Source organism: Copadichromis virginalis, linkage group LG23 (assembly GCF_057382275.1).
Source record: "Copadichromis virginalis isolate Kocher_CV1m ecotype Utaka linkage group LG23, C_Virginalis_male_GT1.1, whole genome shotgun sequence".
Lineage (NCBI taxonomy): Eukaryota > Metazoa > Chordata > Actinopteri > Cichliformes > Cichlidae > Copadichromis > Copadichromis virginalis.
In genome coordinates, this window is record NC_140639.1 from 22,182,766 (window position 1) to 22,201,270 (window position 18,505).

Genomic DNA, 18,505 nt, shown 5'->3' on the forward strand with positions numbered 1-18,505 from the left:
ACTGAGAACTAAAAGGAAATTCTCAATCTCTCCTTGTTGTATAGCTTAGCTTTTCAAACAGTTTTAACAGTTACTTTAGTCTGACAAAAGCCGAATGACGAATTGGCGCTTGCAGCTACGTCCACATGTACACGGGTATTTTTGAAAACGGAGATTTTCCGTTTTCGTTTTAAAAAATAATCCCGTCCACACATAAAGGCAGAAATGAAGGAAAATGTTGCTATGAACATGCCAAAGCAGCAGGTGGCGCTAGATTCCTAACCGTGCAGAAATGTTGGCCAATCAGAAGTCTAGAAGCCTCGGTGGGAAAAAGTAAACAAAGCTGGGGCATAGAAGCAGAACCGAGTCGTATGTGTGGAGGGACAGTAACTGTGTGTATATGTAAGCATTTAAACACTGCAGAGAGTAGAATTAACAGTAACAGTATTGTAGAAATTCATTTCACCGAAACAATAACGTGGCGCACAGTGTGACGTCAAAAAATGCGCACACCTTTGACGCTGCGTTTTCTCCGTTTTTCTAGTCCACAGGTAAATGCAAAAACGGAGTTTTCAAAAATATCCACCCTGGCCGGAGTTTTTAAAAATCTTCGTTTTCAGTGACCAAAAACGCCGTTTATGTGTGGACGAAAGGTGCAAACGCATAGAAAAATCTGCGTTTTCAAAAATACCCGGGTACGTGTGGACATAGCCTGAGCATGCACCAGTTTATTGTATTTCCAGACTTGCTTTCGGCACAATTTACAGTGAACGCTACTCTGTTTTTTGTCAGACTTGAAATAGCCGAAATACCTTTACACTACGGAACTTCTATGGCTCTTCCGTTCGACAATCTCTCCGGCATTGGAACCATCATCTGTTTTCTCTTCGGTAACCTTCGGTCACGCTCGATTGATTTTTCTAGTCGGCACACTCATTTCCTCCATTACCTGGGCGGTACGGTGGCTGGCTGCTTCCCAAACAAATACACATGTGCGGCTTGGCACTTGTGCTGTACGTAACAAGGCACGTGACATGACGCTGCGGCTGTGATTGGTTCGGCTCTGCGCTACTTAACAGCTATTGGCTGTTCTGTTTTTTTTTTTTTTTTTTTTTTTTGATCGCCACAGTGATTGTGCTTGAGTAGAAACATGAACAGGTAGAAACAGATGCTGCAGACTTACTGTTCATCTGTTTGTTATCTGTTGCAGTTCAGGCTTTGGCTTGAGTCGACATTCACTCAGCTTTAACATTGCTTTGAGTTCTTGGAAAGCTTAGTGTTAACGTGCTGTCTGTGCAGCTGCTTGCACACAGTGTTAGCAGAATAATGCAGTTGTTTCTGTCCTGGACTGTTTACTTTATCATTGTTCTCTTGTCCTTTTGTGCAATAAAGTAATTTCAATCAAAGATTGTTGCTTTTCCATCCATGATTGTAGCACAAGTGGACCCAATAAAGAATTGATTCTTGATTCCCATCCCTAGTACTAATGTATTGTACAATTTTGGGGCATTTCTCAGGGTCCGTGACAGAGTTGTCTCTCCTGAATCTAAACATGAATCGAGCTGTGTGTCCGTCAGGAGCGACATTTCAAAGGATATGGGAATTTCCTTTGATGGACAACGGCCTTCTGCTGCAAAAAAGTAAGCAGAAACGGTTACCTGTGCTGAGACAATGAAATCAAATAATCCGTATTAATGTACATATTAAATGTGTGGCCATATTTGCTATATTGTACAATTTTTGGGGCATTTGTCAGGGTCCGTGACCGAATAGTTTCTCCTGAATCTAAACATGAATCGAGCTGCGTGTCCGTCAGGAGCGACATTTCAAAGGATATGGGAATTTCCTTTGATGGACAACGGCCTTCTGCTGCAAAAAAGTAAGCAGAAACAGTTACCTGTGCTGAGACAATGAAATCAAATAATCCGTATTAATGTACATATTAAATGTGTGGCCATATTTGCTATATTGTACAATTTTTGGGGCATTTGTCAGGGTCCGTGACCGAATCGTCTCTCCTGAATCTAAACGTAAACCGAGCTGCGTGTCCGTCAGGAGCGACATTTCAAAGGATATGGGAATTTCCTTTGATGGACAACGGCCTTCTGCTGCAAAAAAGTAAGCAGAAACAGTTACCTGTGCTGAGACAATGAAATCAAATAATCAGTATTAATGTACATATAAAATGTGTGGCCATATTTGCTATATTGTACAATTTTTGGGGCATTTGTCAGGGTCCGTGACCGAATCGTCTCTCCTGAATCTAAACGTAAACCGAGCTGCATGTCCGTCAGGAGCGACATTTCAAAGGATATGGGAATTTCCTTTGATGGACAACGGCCTTCTGCTGCAAAAAAGTAAGCAGAAACAGTTACCTGTGCTGAGACAATGAAATCAAATAATCAGTATTAATGTACATATAAAATGTGTGGCCATATTTGCTATATTGTACAATTTTTGGGGCATTTGTCAGGGTCCGTGACCGAATCGTCTCTCCTGAATCTATTTTTTATTTTTTTTATTTTATTTTTTTTTGCCTGTCCCGTTCGGCTCTTTTGCCATCAGAATTGTTGTCTAAAGGCAAAGAAAGATGCCCAACGGATTTAATTGACCATCCCAGCCTTGCCGTAATGGTCCATTTGATTCACCTTTTATTGTTTATTTTATTTTCACTTACTGAATACGGGACAGACTTGACTGGGGGAAAGAAGGGGAGAAAGAAAGAGGGAAAGAGAAACAGCTGAGAAGAGGGACGGGGGAGAAGGGCAAAAAACAAAAACCAACAGAATGAGCAGAAAAAAAAATAATAATAAAATAAAAAATGCATATATCAATCACCTGGATCACCTGCTGAGAAAGAAAAAAAGAAAACAAGCAGAAGAGAACAAGAGTAATAGAATAAACAGCATCACAATGATATATGGGAATATGACAGTAAATACTAAATATTAAACATTATTGTGCAGCACATAAGATCAACAGAACACAGTGTGCTTTGAGGTAGGAGCCAAAAAGGGTGTAGTTTGTGGGTGTGATCACCCGTGTGTACACCTGTGAGCATGGACGCGCTTGTTTTTTGTTTTTTAAAAGGTTCCTTCATGTAATAATCTGCTAGAGGGTGTGGGGGGGCCACAGCCCCGTCCTCCAGGGCATGAAGCAGGTATGGAGGAGATCAAAACTCCAGACATCCAGAGGCCCCCAGAACACAAGAGACCAAGGAAGACCAACAGAGGGGCAGCCGCGCCACTGTCCCAGAAAGAGCTGAGGAGAGTCCCAGATGAGGGCTCACTCAGCAGCCGCGGAGCAGAAGCCAGGGGGAGTTGCAGTGACGCGCCCGTGAGCTCCGCCGGCAGCCAGCTGTGCCTGAGTGACCGAGCCCCAGGCCGAGAGGCCGGGGGCACCCCACCTCCGAAGTGGCCCGAGCAAGCCCCAGGCTCCAGGCCCCGATAAGCGGCCGCCAAGGAGTGAGCCGGTGTGTACCTGGACGCCCACCCCCGGACACAAAGAACCACCAACGCACCGATGTCTGAGGGAGTCCGCCACTGGCAGGGGAAGTGGTGGTAGGGGGAGATGGGCCTCCAAACCTTGGAGGGCCTGAGATGTCCCCAGAGAGGTGGCGCCTGACACCCAACCTGACATATAGACACAGAAATACAGGCACACACATATACAAACCTCCATTCCCACCCTCATGCTCTCATATGCTCTTACTCCACACTCAACCAACGTGGAGACAGACATAAAGAGACGCTGTACACACGATCACACTCCCCAAGCGTACTCTACAAACCGGGTCTAGGTACCCTTGCCCCTGGAGGGGGAACAGCACCCAGACCCAGGTGGTGTTACCCTTTTCCCTGCGGTGGGGTAAGGCAGACCGCCCCGACTCCGCAGCAGCAGGGAGGCCCCACACTCCAGACCGCAATCGGACGGCCAACTCCTCCTCCTAGCCCCCCCGCTCCAGCAGGTCGCAGAGAATGGGGGTGAGAGAAGACTCCAAACCTCCCTCCACCCGCTCATTGTAGTGTTGATGCATGTGTGTTCTAAGGTGCATTTAAAACCCAGGAGGGCATGGAGCTACCTGCCAGAGAGCAGCAGGTAAGCGCATGGTCCCTCCTGCTAGCCCTCAATGTCTACGTGTATTTAACCTTGAGAGGTGGGCAACGACGGCAGGGGTGGGGTGTACACCCTGATGGTACTTTGGATTCCGTGTAGCGTGCCCACCCCCAAGATCCTATATGTATGTGTAATGAGAGTGTGAGTAATGTGAATGTCTAAGTTGTGGGATAAAATTGAGGCAGAGGCAGCCAGAAGGGGACGGGGGGGGGGGGTAGCCTCCTCTGCACCCTGGTGACATACCCCTACTCCAAGGTCCTGCATGTGTGGGTGGTTGTGGTGGAGCGGGAAGAGGGAGGCAGCTGGAGATGGGGAGGGAAGGAAGGGAGGGGCAGGTGACCCCTCCCTGGGGCCAGCTCCCCCGCTGACCCCAGTAGGCACCCCCATACTCCGCGACCCGCCAGACTTTAAACTGATCGCCACAGTGATTGTGCTTGAGTAGAAACATGAACAGGTAGAAACAGATGCTGCAGACTTACTGTTCATCTGTTTGTTATCTGTTGCAGTTCAGGCTTTGGCTTGAGTCGACATTCACTCAGCTTTAACATTGCTTTGAGTTCTTGGAAAGCTTAGTGTTAACGTGCTGTCTGTGCAGCTGCTTGCACACAGTGTTAGCAGAATAATGCAGTTGTTTCTGTCCTGGACTGTTTACTTTATCATTGTTCTCTTGTCCTTTTGTGCAATAAAGTAATTTCAATCAAAGATTGTTGCTTTTCCATCCATGATTGTAGCACAAGTGGACCCAATAAAGAATTGATTCTTGATTCCCATCCCTAGTACTAATGTATTGTACAATTTTGGGGCATTTCTCAGGGTCCGTGACAGAGTTGTCTCTCCTGAATCTAAACATGAATCGAGCTGCGTGTCCGTCAGGAGCGACATTTCAAAGGATATGGGAATTTCCTTTGATGGACAACGGCCTTCTGCTGCAAAAAAGTAAGCAGAAACAGTTACCTGTGCTGAGACAATGAAATCAAATAATCAGTATTAATGTACATATAAAATGTGTGGCCATATTTGCTATATTGTACAATTTTTGGGGCATTTGTCAGGGTCCGTGACCGAATCGTCTCTCCTGAATCTAAACGTAAACCGAGCTGCGTGTCCGTCAGGAGCGACATTTCAAAGGATATGGGAATTTCCTTTGATGGACAACGGCCTTCTGCTGCAAAAAAGTAAGCAGAAACAGTTACCTGTGCTGAGACAATGAAATCGAATCTAAATTTATCTGTATTTAAAAAATTCTATATATTGCCCAGTCCTAGTCGGTATGTTGGAGCCGAATCTTCAGCCCTGCAGCAGTGGGGAATTATTTTGATCAGCAAACCATGCAGCCAATCACATGCAAAGACAGACTGGGCCCATGCTATTATAGCCTCTTTTTTCATTTAGTATGTAGGTCATAGTACCTGGTCAGCTGGGGTTCCAAAACTATCTCAGCAGGTACTAAAATATGACTGTCAGACTGCATGCTACAGATTGGCTGGTCGGTGGCATCAGTTCTCTCTTCGAAACGCCTCTTCGTGTTTCCCCATTTGCCTGTGGGATTCCAAGGTACTTTTAGCAATGTCTGCAATTGTTCCTTCTGGTAACACAATTCCCTCAGTCCTGACTACCTTCCCCCTCTTTGTTACCATCTGACTACACTTCTCCAGTGGGAATGATATTTTGATGTCATTGCTGTAGATCAGAGTGGTATGGATCACTGAATCGATGTCTTGTTCACTCTTGGTATAGAGCTTAATGTCATCTATATAGAGGAGGTGGCCAATGTTTGCTCCATTCTCTAGTCGGTATCCATAGCCAGTCTTGTTGATGATCTGGCTGAGGGGGTTCAGGCCTATGCAGCAGGGACAGAAAAATCTCCTTGGTAAACCCCACACTTAATGGCTACTTGTGCAATTGGCTAGAAGTTGGCAATTAGTTTGGTTCACCACATCACCGTCAAATTCCCAAAGAGGGCTTTTTGGGCCAACTTGATCTCCTAAAGTCGTAAGCTTTCCAGGATACATGTATTCTTGTAGTCAATTCAGGTGGTGCACAGGTTGGTGAATCCGATCTTACAGTCTCAAGTGATTGATCTGTCTATCAGGATCTGGTGTTTTGGCCCTCTGGTGTTACTGCCTATTCTTTTGTGGGCCTTGCTCAGGTATTGACCCACTGTGATGCCTGACAGGAGCTTCATGTTGTGCAGAGGCAGGTTATTGGCAAGTAGTTAAGCGTGGTCACAGGGTATCATGACTGTCTGCCACTCTTATGGTTACTGGATCCTGGTCAAGGATGTTGCTGTGGTCTGCTGTTATTTCTACTAGTCCCTGAGCATTGGTGTCATGGATTACGTCCTTTTTCCATATGCTCTTCCAGTATTTCTTTGTCTCCAGCCTTCTTTGGACTTGGTCTTCACTTATCGTGTTACCGTCGACCATTTTCACATAAATTGAGTTGTTTTCCATGACCATAAGTCAGTCTCCTTTAATGTTGCTTGTAACTCAGTATTTTTACTAATGATTATTATTTCTAAGCTTTCTTTTTAATTTTATAACTTGGATAACTTTGGATTATTTTGAGTTCCTTGTTGTTAACTCTTTTAGTAAACAGTGCCTTGCCATTCTCAATAAGGTTGTTCTTGACAAAACTCCATTCCCCAGATTTCACTCCATGTGAGTTTCCTCTTTTCAGTATTCTCCCAATTCATCCAGTGACCCTGCTTGGCCAGCACTACGGCTCTGGCATGTCTTAAGCGTTTCCTCCTGTCGACGCACCTCCTCCTCCACCATTTTCCGATGTTCAGTTACAGATGCCTGTTGCTGTGTTACTGACCAAATCCTCCTCTGCCCTGTTGGATGTGACCCACCACGTCACGATGGCAAAGAGCAGATTTGGCCTGTACCACAGCTGTGGCTGGGGTCCACTTCCTCCCCGTTGCTAGGGTGGAAGCAGCGCCTCTCACTATGGGGTCCCGGTAGTCCGTGAGTGACATTTTAAGCCTCACTTTTGCACATTTAAACTCCTCTACCAGGCTAGGGATAGGCAATTACAGTATCCCGTTGCTGTACAGTCCAACGTTGCTGAAGCATTTGGGAAGTCCGAGCTGCTTCTTAATGTAGGAGCTCACTAGCCTCTCTAGTCGATTGGCATGACTGAGTGAGACCTTTTACATTGTCAACGGCCACAATAGTCTGGGTAACAACCCAAACTGGAGGCACCAGAGCTTCAGTCTGATCTATTTCTTTCCACCTGGAATCATATTTAGGATCACACTATGCTACCAGGACTCTAAGCTGTGCAGCCTTAAAATAATTTTTAAGACATGGGAGAGCCATGCCACCTTCATTTCTAGCTAATTGTAGTGTCTCATACTTTATTCTTGGCCTTGGTTTTCCCCAATTGTTTGGAAGGCACCTCAGCAGGCAATGCCAGGAATAAAGTAGTTTAGGTAGTACCATTGTTGGGTCTGCGCTTCCACAGGCAACGCTGGTTTAGAAAGCAACAACAGATGCAACAACATTGTCATCCCCTATGTAGCCGGTGTATCAGAGAAACTCAGGAGAGTTTTCTCCAAGCATGACATCCCAGTGTATTTCAGACCCAGCAACACGCTCAGACAGAAACTGGTTCACCCGAAAGACAAAACGCCAAAACACAAACTTAACAATGTGGTGTATGCTGTACAGTGCAGCGAGGAATGCTCAGACCTCTACGTTGGAGAGACCAAACAGCCACTTCACAAGCGCATGGCACAACACAGAAGAGCCACCTCCACAGGACAAGACTCAGCAGTCCATCTGCATCTTAAGGATAAAGGACACTCTTTCGAGGATGCCAATGTTCACATTTTGGACAGAGAGGACAGATGGTTTGAAAGAGGAGTGAAAGAAGCCATCTATGTCCACTGTGAGCGACCATCTTTGAACAGAGGCGGGGGTTTACGACACCAACTCTCTGCCATCTATAATCCAGTTTTGAGATCCCTTCCCAGACGCCTTAACGCCCACTCACATCCTGGGCCATCTGACCTCAGGAATTCGCATGATAAGGTGGGGCCAGGTTTCACAATGAACACATCCGAAACTCTGGCTGATTGGGACCCACGCCCAGTTTCACACCTTGGCTCAGGCGATTAGAGGATCATCAGGGGGTCCCTAACACTAGGTTTATATCTGGGACTCTCCACCATTTGACCTTAGAACTGAAGAAGCTTCTCGGATGAGAGGTGAAACGTCTTCAAGCAACTTAAAGAAGTCCAGACGCTTTTCTTTGCAAGCTCCTTTGGCTGGTTTAGAAACTTATTCCCGTTAACGACAAGGAAGCAAGATGAACAGCTTTAACCGGTTTTTACTTGCTAGCAAGGGAGGCTGGTCGGAACCAGGCTCTTGGAGCTGAACGCTCCTCACCTGTCTCCTAGCCAACTTTAAGTGAACAGCCTTCCTTGCCGCCTTTTATTGAAAACAGTTACAGTACACACAAGCACCACCCGTTGTAAAACCCCCCTATGGTTAGAAAAGATAAGGCACTGTGTGTGTGTGTGTGTGTGTGTGTGTGTGTTTGTGAGTGTTTGTGGGTGTGTTTGTGTGACCTACTGCCCACAAAAGGGTCATAAAGCTTACTAAACAAGAAAACAGAACTTTACCTATAATAAAACACTACAGCCTCCCCCACCATTCAACAGGCTGGGGGTCAGAAACAAAGGATCATCAACTGTATGATCAATCATCTTTGATCATACAGTTTGAACCAAGACTTACAAATTTAAGTAACACAATGACAACATTTAACAATTTGACTCCAACAACCGTCATTTTTATTAATTGAATCCTGTTATGCATATTCATTGGCAGCAGCAGCAGCCATCGGTTCAGGTCTGTTTTAATGTTAACTATTAGGGTTATACAGTAGGTATAGTTAAGTTTACAAATGTCAACTAATTATTTGGGCAATTGAACCTGTAAATATTTAATTTGGTTTTTGTTACAATTACCCTTTAAAAGTTTAAGGATATGTTTATTTGGTTTATAATTCAAGGTAAGGATTTGAGTTTTGTGAAGGTTGAATTTATAACCGGAATATGAGCCAAATGTATTAAACAGAGATAATAGTGTTGGTAGGCTCGTATCAGGTTTAGTAAGGGTCACCAGGATATCATCTGCATAAAGAGAGACCTTATACCAGGGGTGCCCAATCCCGGTCCTCGAGAGCTATTATCCTGCAGCTTTTAGATGCATCCCTACTCCAACACAGCTGAATCAAATGGTTTGATCTCTTCAGCATGCCATCATGTTTGGCAAAGGCCTGATAACAAGCCATTCATTTGATTCAGGTGTGTGGGAACAAGGATGCATCTAAAAGCTGCAGGACGGTAGCTCTCGAGGACCGGGATTGGGCACCCCTGCCTTATACTCTGTGCCGTAAATGGTGACACCTGAAACTTCCTCACATTCTCAAATGACCTGAGTCAGTGGTTTGATGAACAATACGAATAGAGCCGGGCTAAGAGGGCAACCCTGTCTCCAATAATGTGGCCATAACCACATTATTAGTTTACCTCTGAGAACTGCCTTAGCAGTGTCCCATAGCACACTAGGTGAAATATCTCTGTTGTCATTGTGGTTCATCTAATTTCTAAATTCCTCTTCTACAAGTTTATAGAACTGAATTTCATTAAGAAGAGTGGAGTTAAGTCTCCAAAGAGTCTCTTTGCATTTAATATCCAAATGTAATGTCAAGTAAACTCCAGCATGATCTGAAATGTCTCTGACTCCTATGTTGTAGTCCAGGGGTAGGAAACTCCAGGCCCTGAGAACTGGTGTCATGCAGGTTTTAGATGTGTCCTTGATCCAATACAGCTGATTTAAATGGATAAAATTACCTCCTCAACATGTCTTGAAGTTCTCCAGAGGCCTGGTAATGAACCAATCATTTGATTCAGGTGTGTTGACACAGGGTGATATCTAAAACCTGCTGGACACTGGCTCTCAAGGCCTGGAGTACCCTATCTCTGTCATAGTCAACAACCCTTTCTGTCTGAGTTGAGCATAAAAAAGTAGTTCAATCTATAAAACACTGAATGAAAGTGGGGAAAAGTAAAGTATTTTTCACCTGGATGAAGATCTGACCATATGTCTATCATGCCTAGTTCTTTGAACAGTTTTTTTTTAACATATGTTGCTTCAGGTGACATCTTTTTTTGAGGAGGCTAACGATGGGTGAAGGTGAATATTCCAGTCACCCCCACATATCAACACCTCAGATATTTCTGTACATATTAAGTCAAAAACCTTTTTTAATCAGTTGTCTGCCACTTCCTGGTGGTCTATAGACATTTAGCAGTGTAACCTCTTTGTGGTCAATAAAACCTTTCACCAATACATATTGTCCTTCATTATCACTAGTTTGCAAGGAGAACTGGAAATTTACATTATTGGAAACAAGGATTGCTACTCCTTTTGCATTACCTTTTTTTGAATGAGGAGAAATATTAGTGTTTAAACCCCATTTTCTTAAATTTCTCATGCTCAACATTTGAAAGATGGGTCTCTTGCCAAAATATTACATCCTTCCCTTTATGCTTCATTTTAGCTATGACTTTATTTTGTTTTATAGGGTTATGCAGACCATTTAAATTAAGGGTAATAAATTTATACTGTATGTCTGTTTACTCATTTCCTCCCTCAAAGAAACACAAACTATTACCAAGATTGAAACAGTTGAGTTGGCCAAAATAAACATAAAAAAATGTCGATCTATACACAGAGGAACGATAAGAACAAGTGGAAACATACCACAACAAAAGTGACCTCCATTAATGAAGTGCAATACTCACTTCTACGTTGAGAGGGGAGATCCTTGAAAACGAGGGAGCCCCTGGAATGCAGGCCAGGATCTCTGAGTTACTTTAACCAGAACGGCGCACGTGAAGCAAGGAACAAGCGAGGGTTTTCCAGTCAAAGGGCCGTGATTACTAACATAGATGAGGAAAGTTTGTGTTAACCCTCTGGGGTTGAAGGACGCGCCGGCGCATCAAAATCACATGACCAATTTAAGACGACACTGAATCACTGCATCTTGTAGCTGAGTCTTCATTTTGGGCCGAAAGTGCGGACTTCAAACTATATAACAGTTTTTGAATTGTGTCGATGGGCCACGTAAAACCAGAGTTATGATAAAAAAATACACACAATGTTTTTTTTTCTGAACAAAACTGTGGTGTTTACAGCGGGAAGAACGGTAAAAATGGAGTTTTCTACAGACATCGCTAGCAAACACTCTGCTTGTGAGTGAAAAAAGAAAAAGAAAAAGAAAAAACACTGCTTCCCTATTGGTGTTAAAGTTTACTATGTCAACCAATCAAAAAAAATGATATGGCAACATGTGGCACTTGGTTGTTTAGGAAGAAGGGGAAGTTTTAGTAGTCCGCGACAGAAAGCGGGCGAGCGAAAGAAAGAGAGAGAGAGCGAGTTTTCATATGTAAGACATTAGTGACGTTTAGTGTGTTTGGAGGCTAGAGTTACTGTGTTGTGTAGTTATTGTATTTTTGTGTGTGTCAGTTATACTGTTCAATGTCACATTTGCTCCAAAAAAGCCACCAAAGGCAGATTCCAGTGTAAACGCTGTTCCCACATGGAAAACTGGACTGATTCACCTCCTGCTGTCAGACCTGCAGGGTTTAGGCCTGTGGTGTTTTCCTCTGTCTGAACACAAATGATTTTTTTGGACTGGCACAAATAATTTGTGTGCCTTCTCATTTGATGCAGAACACCTGATTGTTCTGTACTGTTCTGAACTGTGTTGGCTGCAGTTTTAGGTAAATAGTACCATATATCTTTGTTGTTTGCAAAATTTGTGCATAAGTTTTTAGAAATGTACAATTTCTATTTGCATTTCAAGTTATGAAAATTATTCATTAAACATGTTTGTGGGTTTTACAGTAAAAAATATAACTTTTTTTTCTACTCGATTTTGAATTTTTTGTCTGAATCCAGATCAATTGTGCTAATATAGTATGCCAAAATGAAAAAATAACTCAAATTTCAGATATTTGAGGTTGTGCTGAAAATAATGATACCAAACAAGGCAAGAAAAACATGTTTTTAAACGTGAAATATAGAGGTAAAATCAAAAGTAGTCAAAAACGGCCAAATATACCCTGGACCCCAGAGGGTTAATCATAAAGTCCCACTGATGATTGTAAAGAGAAAATCCTGAGATAGTACTCTTGTCATGACGGAATTCCTTTAATTTTTCCTGGATGCATTTCACTCTCATCTCTTGTTTTTGGCGTGGTGCACCTGCAGTTTCCCACAGTGGTTGTTTCATCCTTGTCCCTGTCAGTATTGCCGTGGGGGTCGGGATTCACTCGTCTTCTCCTCCAATCGGCGGCAGTCTCCTGTGCGTCATTGTAGATTGCTGGTCCAGTGTTGAAATGAACTCGTAGATGTGCCGGATGAAGTGTCTGGAAACAAAGGCCTTTTTCTTTTAACGCTCTTCTAATAGAGGCATACGCTTTTCTCTTCACCAGGGTGTCACTGGTGTAATCTTGCTCAAAGAACACACCTCTCCTTTTGTACTGAATGTCTATTTTAGTCCAGGTGGATCAAAGCACGTCTTAAACTCAAGGAAACATATGACAACAGATCTTGGGTTGGATTCCTGCGGAGGCTTGGGACCTAACGAGCGGTGGCATCTTTGTATTCCTAGTGAAATGTCAGGGAATGCCAGCTCTGTCTCAATAAAAGTGTCAATAAATTCCAGCATATTATGTCCTTCCACTCCCTCCAGTATGCCATGGATACGCATATTGTTTTTTCGTGAACGTGCCTCCAAGTCTATTAGCTGTGCCTGAAGGTGCTCCTGTGGTTCAATAGACCCTGTGCACAAGAAAACGCTAACTTCCTGTTTTAAGACCGGATGTAGGGTTGTACATTTCCGGTAGCTTTATTTTGCAGTCAGTTGCTACTGCGAAAGTGAAGTCCAAAATACGAAAACAGAAAGATTATGTTAAGTTACAAAGAGCAGAGGGTGGGAACACTCACCATTGCTGTGTCATAAAAAAATCAACTGATCAATTTTGATGTTGAAGAGCGTAGATCAATTGTTTGTTTACATCACTCAATACAAGCAGAACTGCATGCAGAAGACACATCATCCACATTCAGAAGCACATCTCTGTATAGTGACAGTTCTTATGATTTAAACAGGCAAATGTCCAGCATTCAAACTACAGGTGAACATTAGTCAAAGCCAGATGTTTCCCCGTTGTGTTAATATCAGTACACACCTACACAGCATGTCAACAAACCGTGAAAAAAAGCCACAGGATATAAAAAAAAATTTACATGAATGATTGCTGGTAAGGGTCTCTATACATTAGCATTTACGAAGGGTATGTTGTGACTTATCTTCTCAATTGCAGTGGTCCCTCGCTATAACGCTGTTCACCTTTTGCAGCCTCACTGTTTCACTGATTGTTTTGGTGCAATTTTGCATGCTTTTTTTTCTTAAAGTACAGTGTGTTCTGCGTCCCAATCGGCTGTAGATCATTGTCGATCTCCTCCGTGCCGTGCTCTCCTGTACAGTACAGAATCGTTACATCGATCACTAACAGTGTGACTGTGAAGTGCTGTACTGTATGTTTGTAAGTTTTCTCCACAACAAACGCAACAATGTCGACAAAACGTTTTGCACCGTCAAAGGCACCTGCGGTTGCACCCAAAAGGCAACCATCGCACAAAAAGTTGGACTTCTGGACATGCTAAAGGAAGGTAGAAGTTACCATATTATTTTATTTTATTTTTTTTTTTTTTTACCATACCGCACACTGGATTATAAGGTGCATTAAGCTTAAATTTAAGCAATTAAGCTTAAAGTTAAATTCATTAGTTCTAAAATCTGTCATTATTATTCATAAGAAAACAAATATACTGTATGTTTATTTCTCAAATAAATGTGTGGGACTGAAAACTTTGGGAGTGTTTAAACAACAGAGAAAAGTGTGAAACTAGTTCTCTTTTAAGTAGTCCGGTTGTTTTGCCAACTTCTTTTTTCATGTCCTTGCGTAACTCTTTCATTTCAGCAATTATGCTAGCTTTTATAGCCTCCATGGCCTTGTGGACGGCTAGCCTGCTAACACCTGCGTTGCAGTCTCTTGTTTTTCTTTTATTTCCCCCTTTCATATTATTGTCAACTTTGCAACAGCTAAGTCCCTGGGGGGTGTCAGGCCTGCTGGGAGCTGGTGAATTATGTTGCCGCTTGCCTCAGTTGCTGCAGTTTTACATTTGCACTTTTTTGGGGGGGGATTGCTGTCCATACAGACAATATTGATTTGTAAATGAACTAACAAGCTTGTGCTTAAAGTGCTTTGGCACTCTTTGGAAATATTGTACACAATGTTAAACTTAATCATCACATCGGCCTCTGACGACCTGTTTGCTGGTGACTGCCGCTGACATATAATGTGTTTTCTGGATACACTGTGCTTTTTCAGCGTTCAGAGGTTGATGGCTCCATGTCAGAGCACTGGCTATGAATTTCAGGCACATCAGGCCTTAACTTGAAATGAACGATTGCTAACTTTTTATCTTTTCTCATTACCCACCGCTACATCCACTTCTGTCGGGCCTAGGCTACTCACTAGGGCTGGGTATCATCACTGATTTCTATAACCCATTCGATTCTGATTCACAAGATCCCAATTCGATTCAATTTTGCCTCAAACAGTCAGAATTCTAGATTTCTAATCATTTATCAGTACTGACACTTGTGAGATTTTATCAGAGGTGTGAACATCACAGCAGATACCTTTGTGTCAAAGTAACTAAGAATAAAACTCCTGGCCTGGCTTTTTATAGTAGATAACCTTAAAAATATTCTGCAATTTTGCATAATTTTAAAAAGTTTTAATTTCTTCAGTATTGGACAGCAGAAATTGGGCTTTTTTGTCCGAGAACATTTAACAGCGCTGTAAACAATGGTAGACTGGTGGGTAATAAGCAAATGAATAATGCAGAAAAAAGAGATTTGAGACGGGAAACTGTTCCTGAAGTACACACACAGAGAGAGAGAGAGAGAGCTGTGCATGAAGTGCGATTTTTATCGTGGTGGAAGCAAAATAGCAAAAGTAAGAGGGAATTCATTACGATGTTTATCAAATGTGAAGCGTAGTTTGCTGCTTCTTTTGTTGCTGGTCAGTGAATTTGGTTGGAGAGAGACAAAACCTGCAGATCAGAATCTAGAGTAAAAAAGGCGTAAACACTGCGCGGACATGACGCATCAGAATCAGTGAGCTGTAGGCTTTCAGCCCCGACGGGGTGTCAGTCTACGTGCCGTCGGGTGAGAAAGCCGAGAAAGAGAAAGCTGATTTTGATACGTCGGGTCCGCGCTCTGTGTTTACATCTTTGTGTGGAGTCCATTTACCTGCTCTCATTTGCTGTTTGGTGGTTGAAATAGTTTTGTGAGCCTTAACCTGAGATTCTGGTGTTTCGGGCAATATACATTTATATTTAAAACATATCGCTTAATTCAAGCTACTCACCTCTCTCTATCCGCCTGCCCTGCACTTTCAAACGTATACATGGATTACATGAATATCTGGACCACAACCAATCAGAGAGGTCCCGCCCCTGACTATCTCTGATTGGTTTATACCACGGTAGGGGCATAATGTGTGTCTGCTGTTGACCAAACAAAGACTTTCAGAGTTGCGAAAACGTTTTTTTTGGTCACTTTAACAGTTGGTCGCACCGGTGCGACCTAGGATTTATTTTTTTTTTAGTCGCACCATTGAAAAATTTGGTCGCATTTGCAACCAAATTAGTTGGATTCTAGAGCCCTGCCCCAAGGGCGATTTTTCTATTACTCAGTTGTGGAGCACAGTGTATTTTGCTGTGGTCTGCTGGGGAGCAGCACTGGAGCTGGTGACACCAAGAGATTTAATAAACTGATTAGGAAGTCTGGCTCTATTATTAGCTGCAAACTGGAACTTTTGAATCTATGGTCAAGATTTCACTGAAGAGGCTGTTATCCACCTAAACAATGTGTTATGGAACACTTTCTCTGGTAGACTGATTTACCTCTGCTGCCACAAGGACAGATGCAAGAAGTCTTCAATACAGGTTTGACCGAAAATTGTGTACCAAATATTATTTTCAGCTGCTGTAATAAGAAAATTTGGGATAACGTGTTCATGATCATGTTCATATTTCTATACTACAAATACAAAACTGCATAGGAGTTCTTTTTGTAATTTAATTACAGTAAACATTTAACCTGAAATTAAATGAAAATTAGAAATCCAGTATCTTAAATAATTTGAATATTTCATTTCAAATATCAGTTAATTATTCAAACACTATAATACTGTGCATCTCTCACTCCCCCCCCATGATTGTGGCTGTGTGTACTGGAGTAGACTGTTAACTTGGTAGGTTTCCAGATTATGATCTTCCATAAGGAGAGCGAGCTACAGAAAGTCATTGCTGAAAAGTCTGTTTGTTCAGAGTGCTTTACCAGCATATTAATTGAAAACTGAGTGAAATTATTTTTATAGCACATTTAAAAGCAACAAAGTTGACCAAAGTGCTTCACAATCCGTTAAGAACAAGAGAAAACGATAGAAAAACAAATACAGATAATCTAGAGGAGTCTGCTGTTGACCAAACAAACATAAAACAAGCCTGATGGCACTCAAACTGAACTTGAATTAAAAGCCAAGATAACAAAAAGTGAGTTTTAAGATGAGATTTAAAAGACTGTGTCTAAGTGCTGCGACTGCGAAGGCCCGATCTCCTCTATGCTTCAGTTAAGACTTCGATTGTACTAAGAGCATCTGGCTATATGATCTCAGTGCTCTTTTGGGGTTATATATGATGAGTTTGCTTAAATAACTGGGCGCCACACCATTTAAAACTTTGAAAGTCAGTAAAAGAATCTTAAAACCAGTATGATAATGGACAGGGAGCTTGTGTAAATTTGCTAAAACTGGAGTAACGTTTTCATAAATTCTAGCACCTGTTAAGAGATGTGCAACAGCATTTTGGACTAACTGTGAGTGATGGAGAGATCAGTGTTGAAGACCTGAATAGACAGAATTGCAGCAGTCCAGTGTAGTGGTAATGAAGGCATGAATGTGTTTTTCTAGGTCTTTAAAGGGAAGATGAGGCTTTGCTTTGGCAATTTCACGTAACTGATAAGAACTGGTTTTTACAACAGTGCACACCTGCTTCTCTAATTTAAGGGAGCTATCTAAAAACACAGAGGAAATAAAATCTGAGATTTCTTACAGTGTGGGAATGATGACAAACAAGCTAAAGCTAAAGCGAGGACCTAGTTTTTCAGTTAACTTATCCATAGGGGCATGACCTCCAAAGACAGTAACTTCAGTCTTACTTTCGTTTAGGGTGAGAAAATTCCATGTTAACCAGTCTTTACCATGATGTAGTCCAGGGGTGTCAAACTCAATTGCACAGAGGGTCAAAACTCAAGGCACACTTTAGGTCGCGGGCCAAACAAGATAAACATTTATTGGACACACTAAAACAATGTTTTTTTTAAACATAAATATGAATAAAAACAGACAGGAATATTATTCCAGATTAAATAAACTTTAAAAAAAAATACTTAAATATACTAAATATTTTGCTCTTCATAAAAATATATCTTGTCAAAATTATGCAAAGAATTATAACTTGCAATTATGCAAGTTAGAAATATGAACATGCTTCCAAAAACCCCAGAGAAAATAAATGAAAGCATACACAAGGTTGGAGCCGCATGTAGACGGAGCTAGGGTGTTTTTTCTGGAACGGAACTAATAAACTGTGCGGGCCATTCAGTGTCGTACTTTCCCTTGAGTGTATCATTACACTGCAGCTCCATCTGAATCTGCACAGGTGCAGTTCAGCAAAGTCCGCTGACTTGCTTCAATATTTCCTCTCCACAGATGAAGATGGCCAGCTGTGCAATGTCCATCATGTCTATACTTTCATCCACAGCAAGAGAGTATGCAATAAAGTTTTTGCTTCTTTCACACAACTGTGTTCTTAAATCAGTGGCCATCTCACAAACCCGATCAGCAATCGTATTTCTCCTCAGGCTCACATTTGCCAAAATCAGCATTTTGTCTGGACACAAGACGTCGCACAGCTTCATCATGCAGCTCTTCAGAGTGGTACTGAGCTGATTTGGCTTTCTCCTCTGCTACAATAAAACTTGCTTTCACAACAGCTTCACTTTGTGATTTTGCTTTGTGAAAAAAGTCTGCTGAAATGTCAGATTCTTCTTTAGCTCTTCTACTTTCTGTAGTTTCTGCTCTGCATTTAGGTTTTTCAGCTTATCTTGACGTTTTGTCTCGTAGTTCCGTCTTAAATTAAATTGCTTAATTACAGCCACATTAGCTCCACTAATAAGACACACGGGT

The 18,505-nt window shown here is 42.3% G+C and overlaps 1 protein-coding gene across 1 annotated transcript in view; it reads left to right on the forward strand.

Moving 5' to 3' along the window:
- LOC146680824 (NACHT, LRR and PYD domains-containing protein 3-like) overlaps positions 1–18,505 on the forward strand; it is a 35,657-nt gene that overhangs the window by 4,735 nt on the left and 12,417 nt on the right. Inside the window, exons 3-8 of the mRNA XM_085448827.1 lie at positions 1,497–1,619; positions 1,736–1,858; positions 1,975–2,097; positions 2,214–2,336; positions 4,909–5,031; positions 5,148–5,270. Coding sequence (XP_085304953.1) covers positions 1,497–1,619; positions 1,736–1,858; positions 1,975–2,097; positions 2,214–2,336; positions 4,909–5,031; positions 5,148–5,270 — 738 coding nt within the window. The remainder of the gene's footprint in view (positions 1–1,496; positions 1,620–1,735; positions 1,859–1,974; positions 2,098–2,213; positions 2,337–4,908; positions 5,032–5,147; positions 5,271–18,505) is intronic.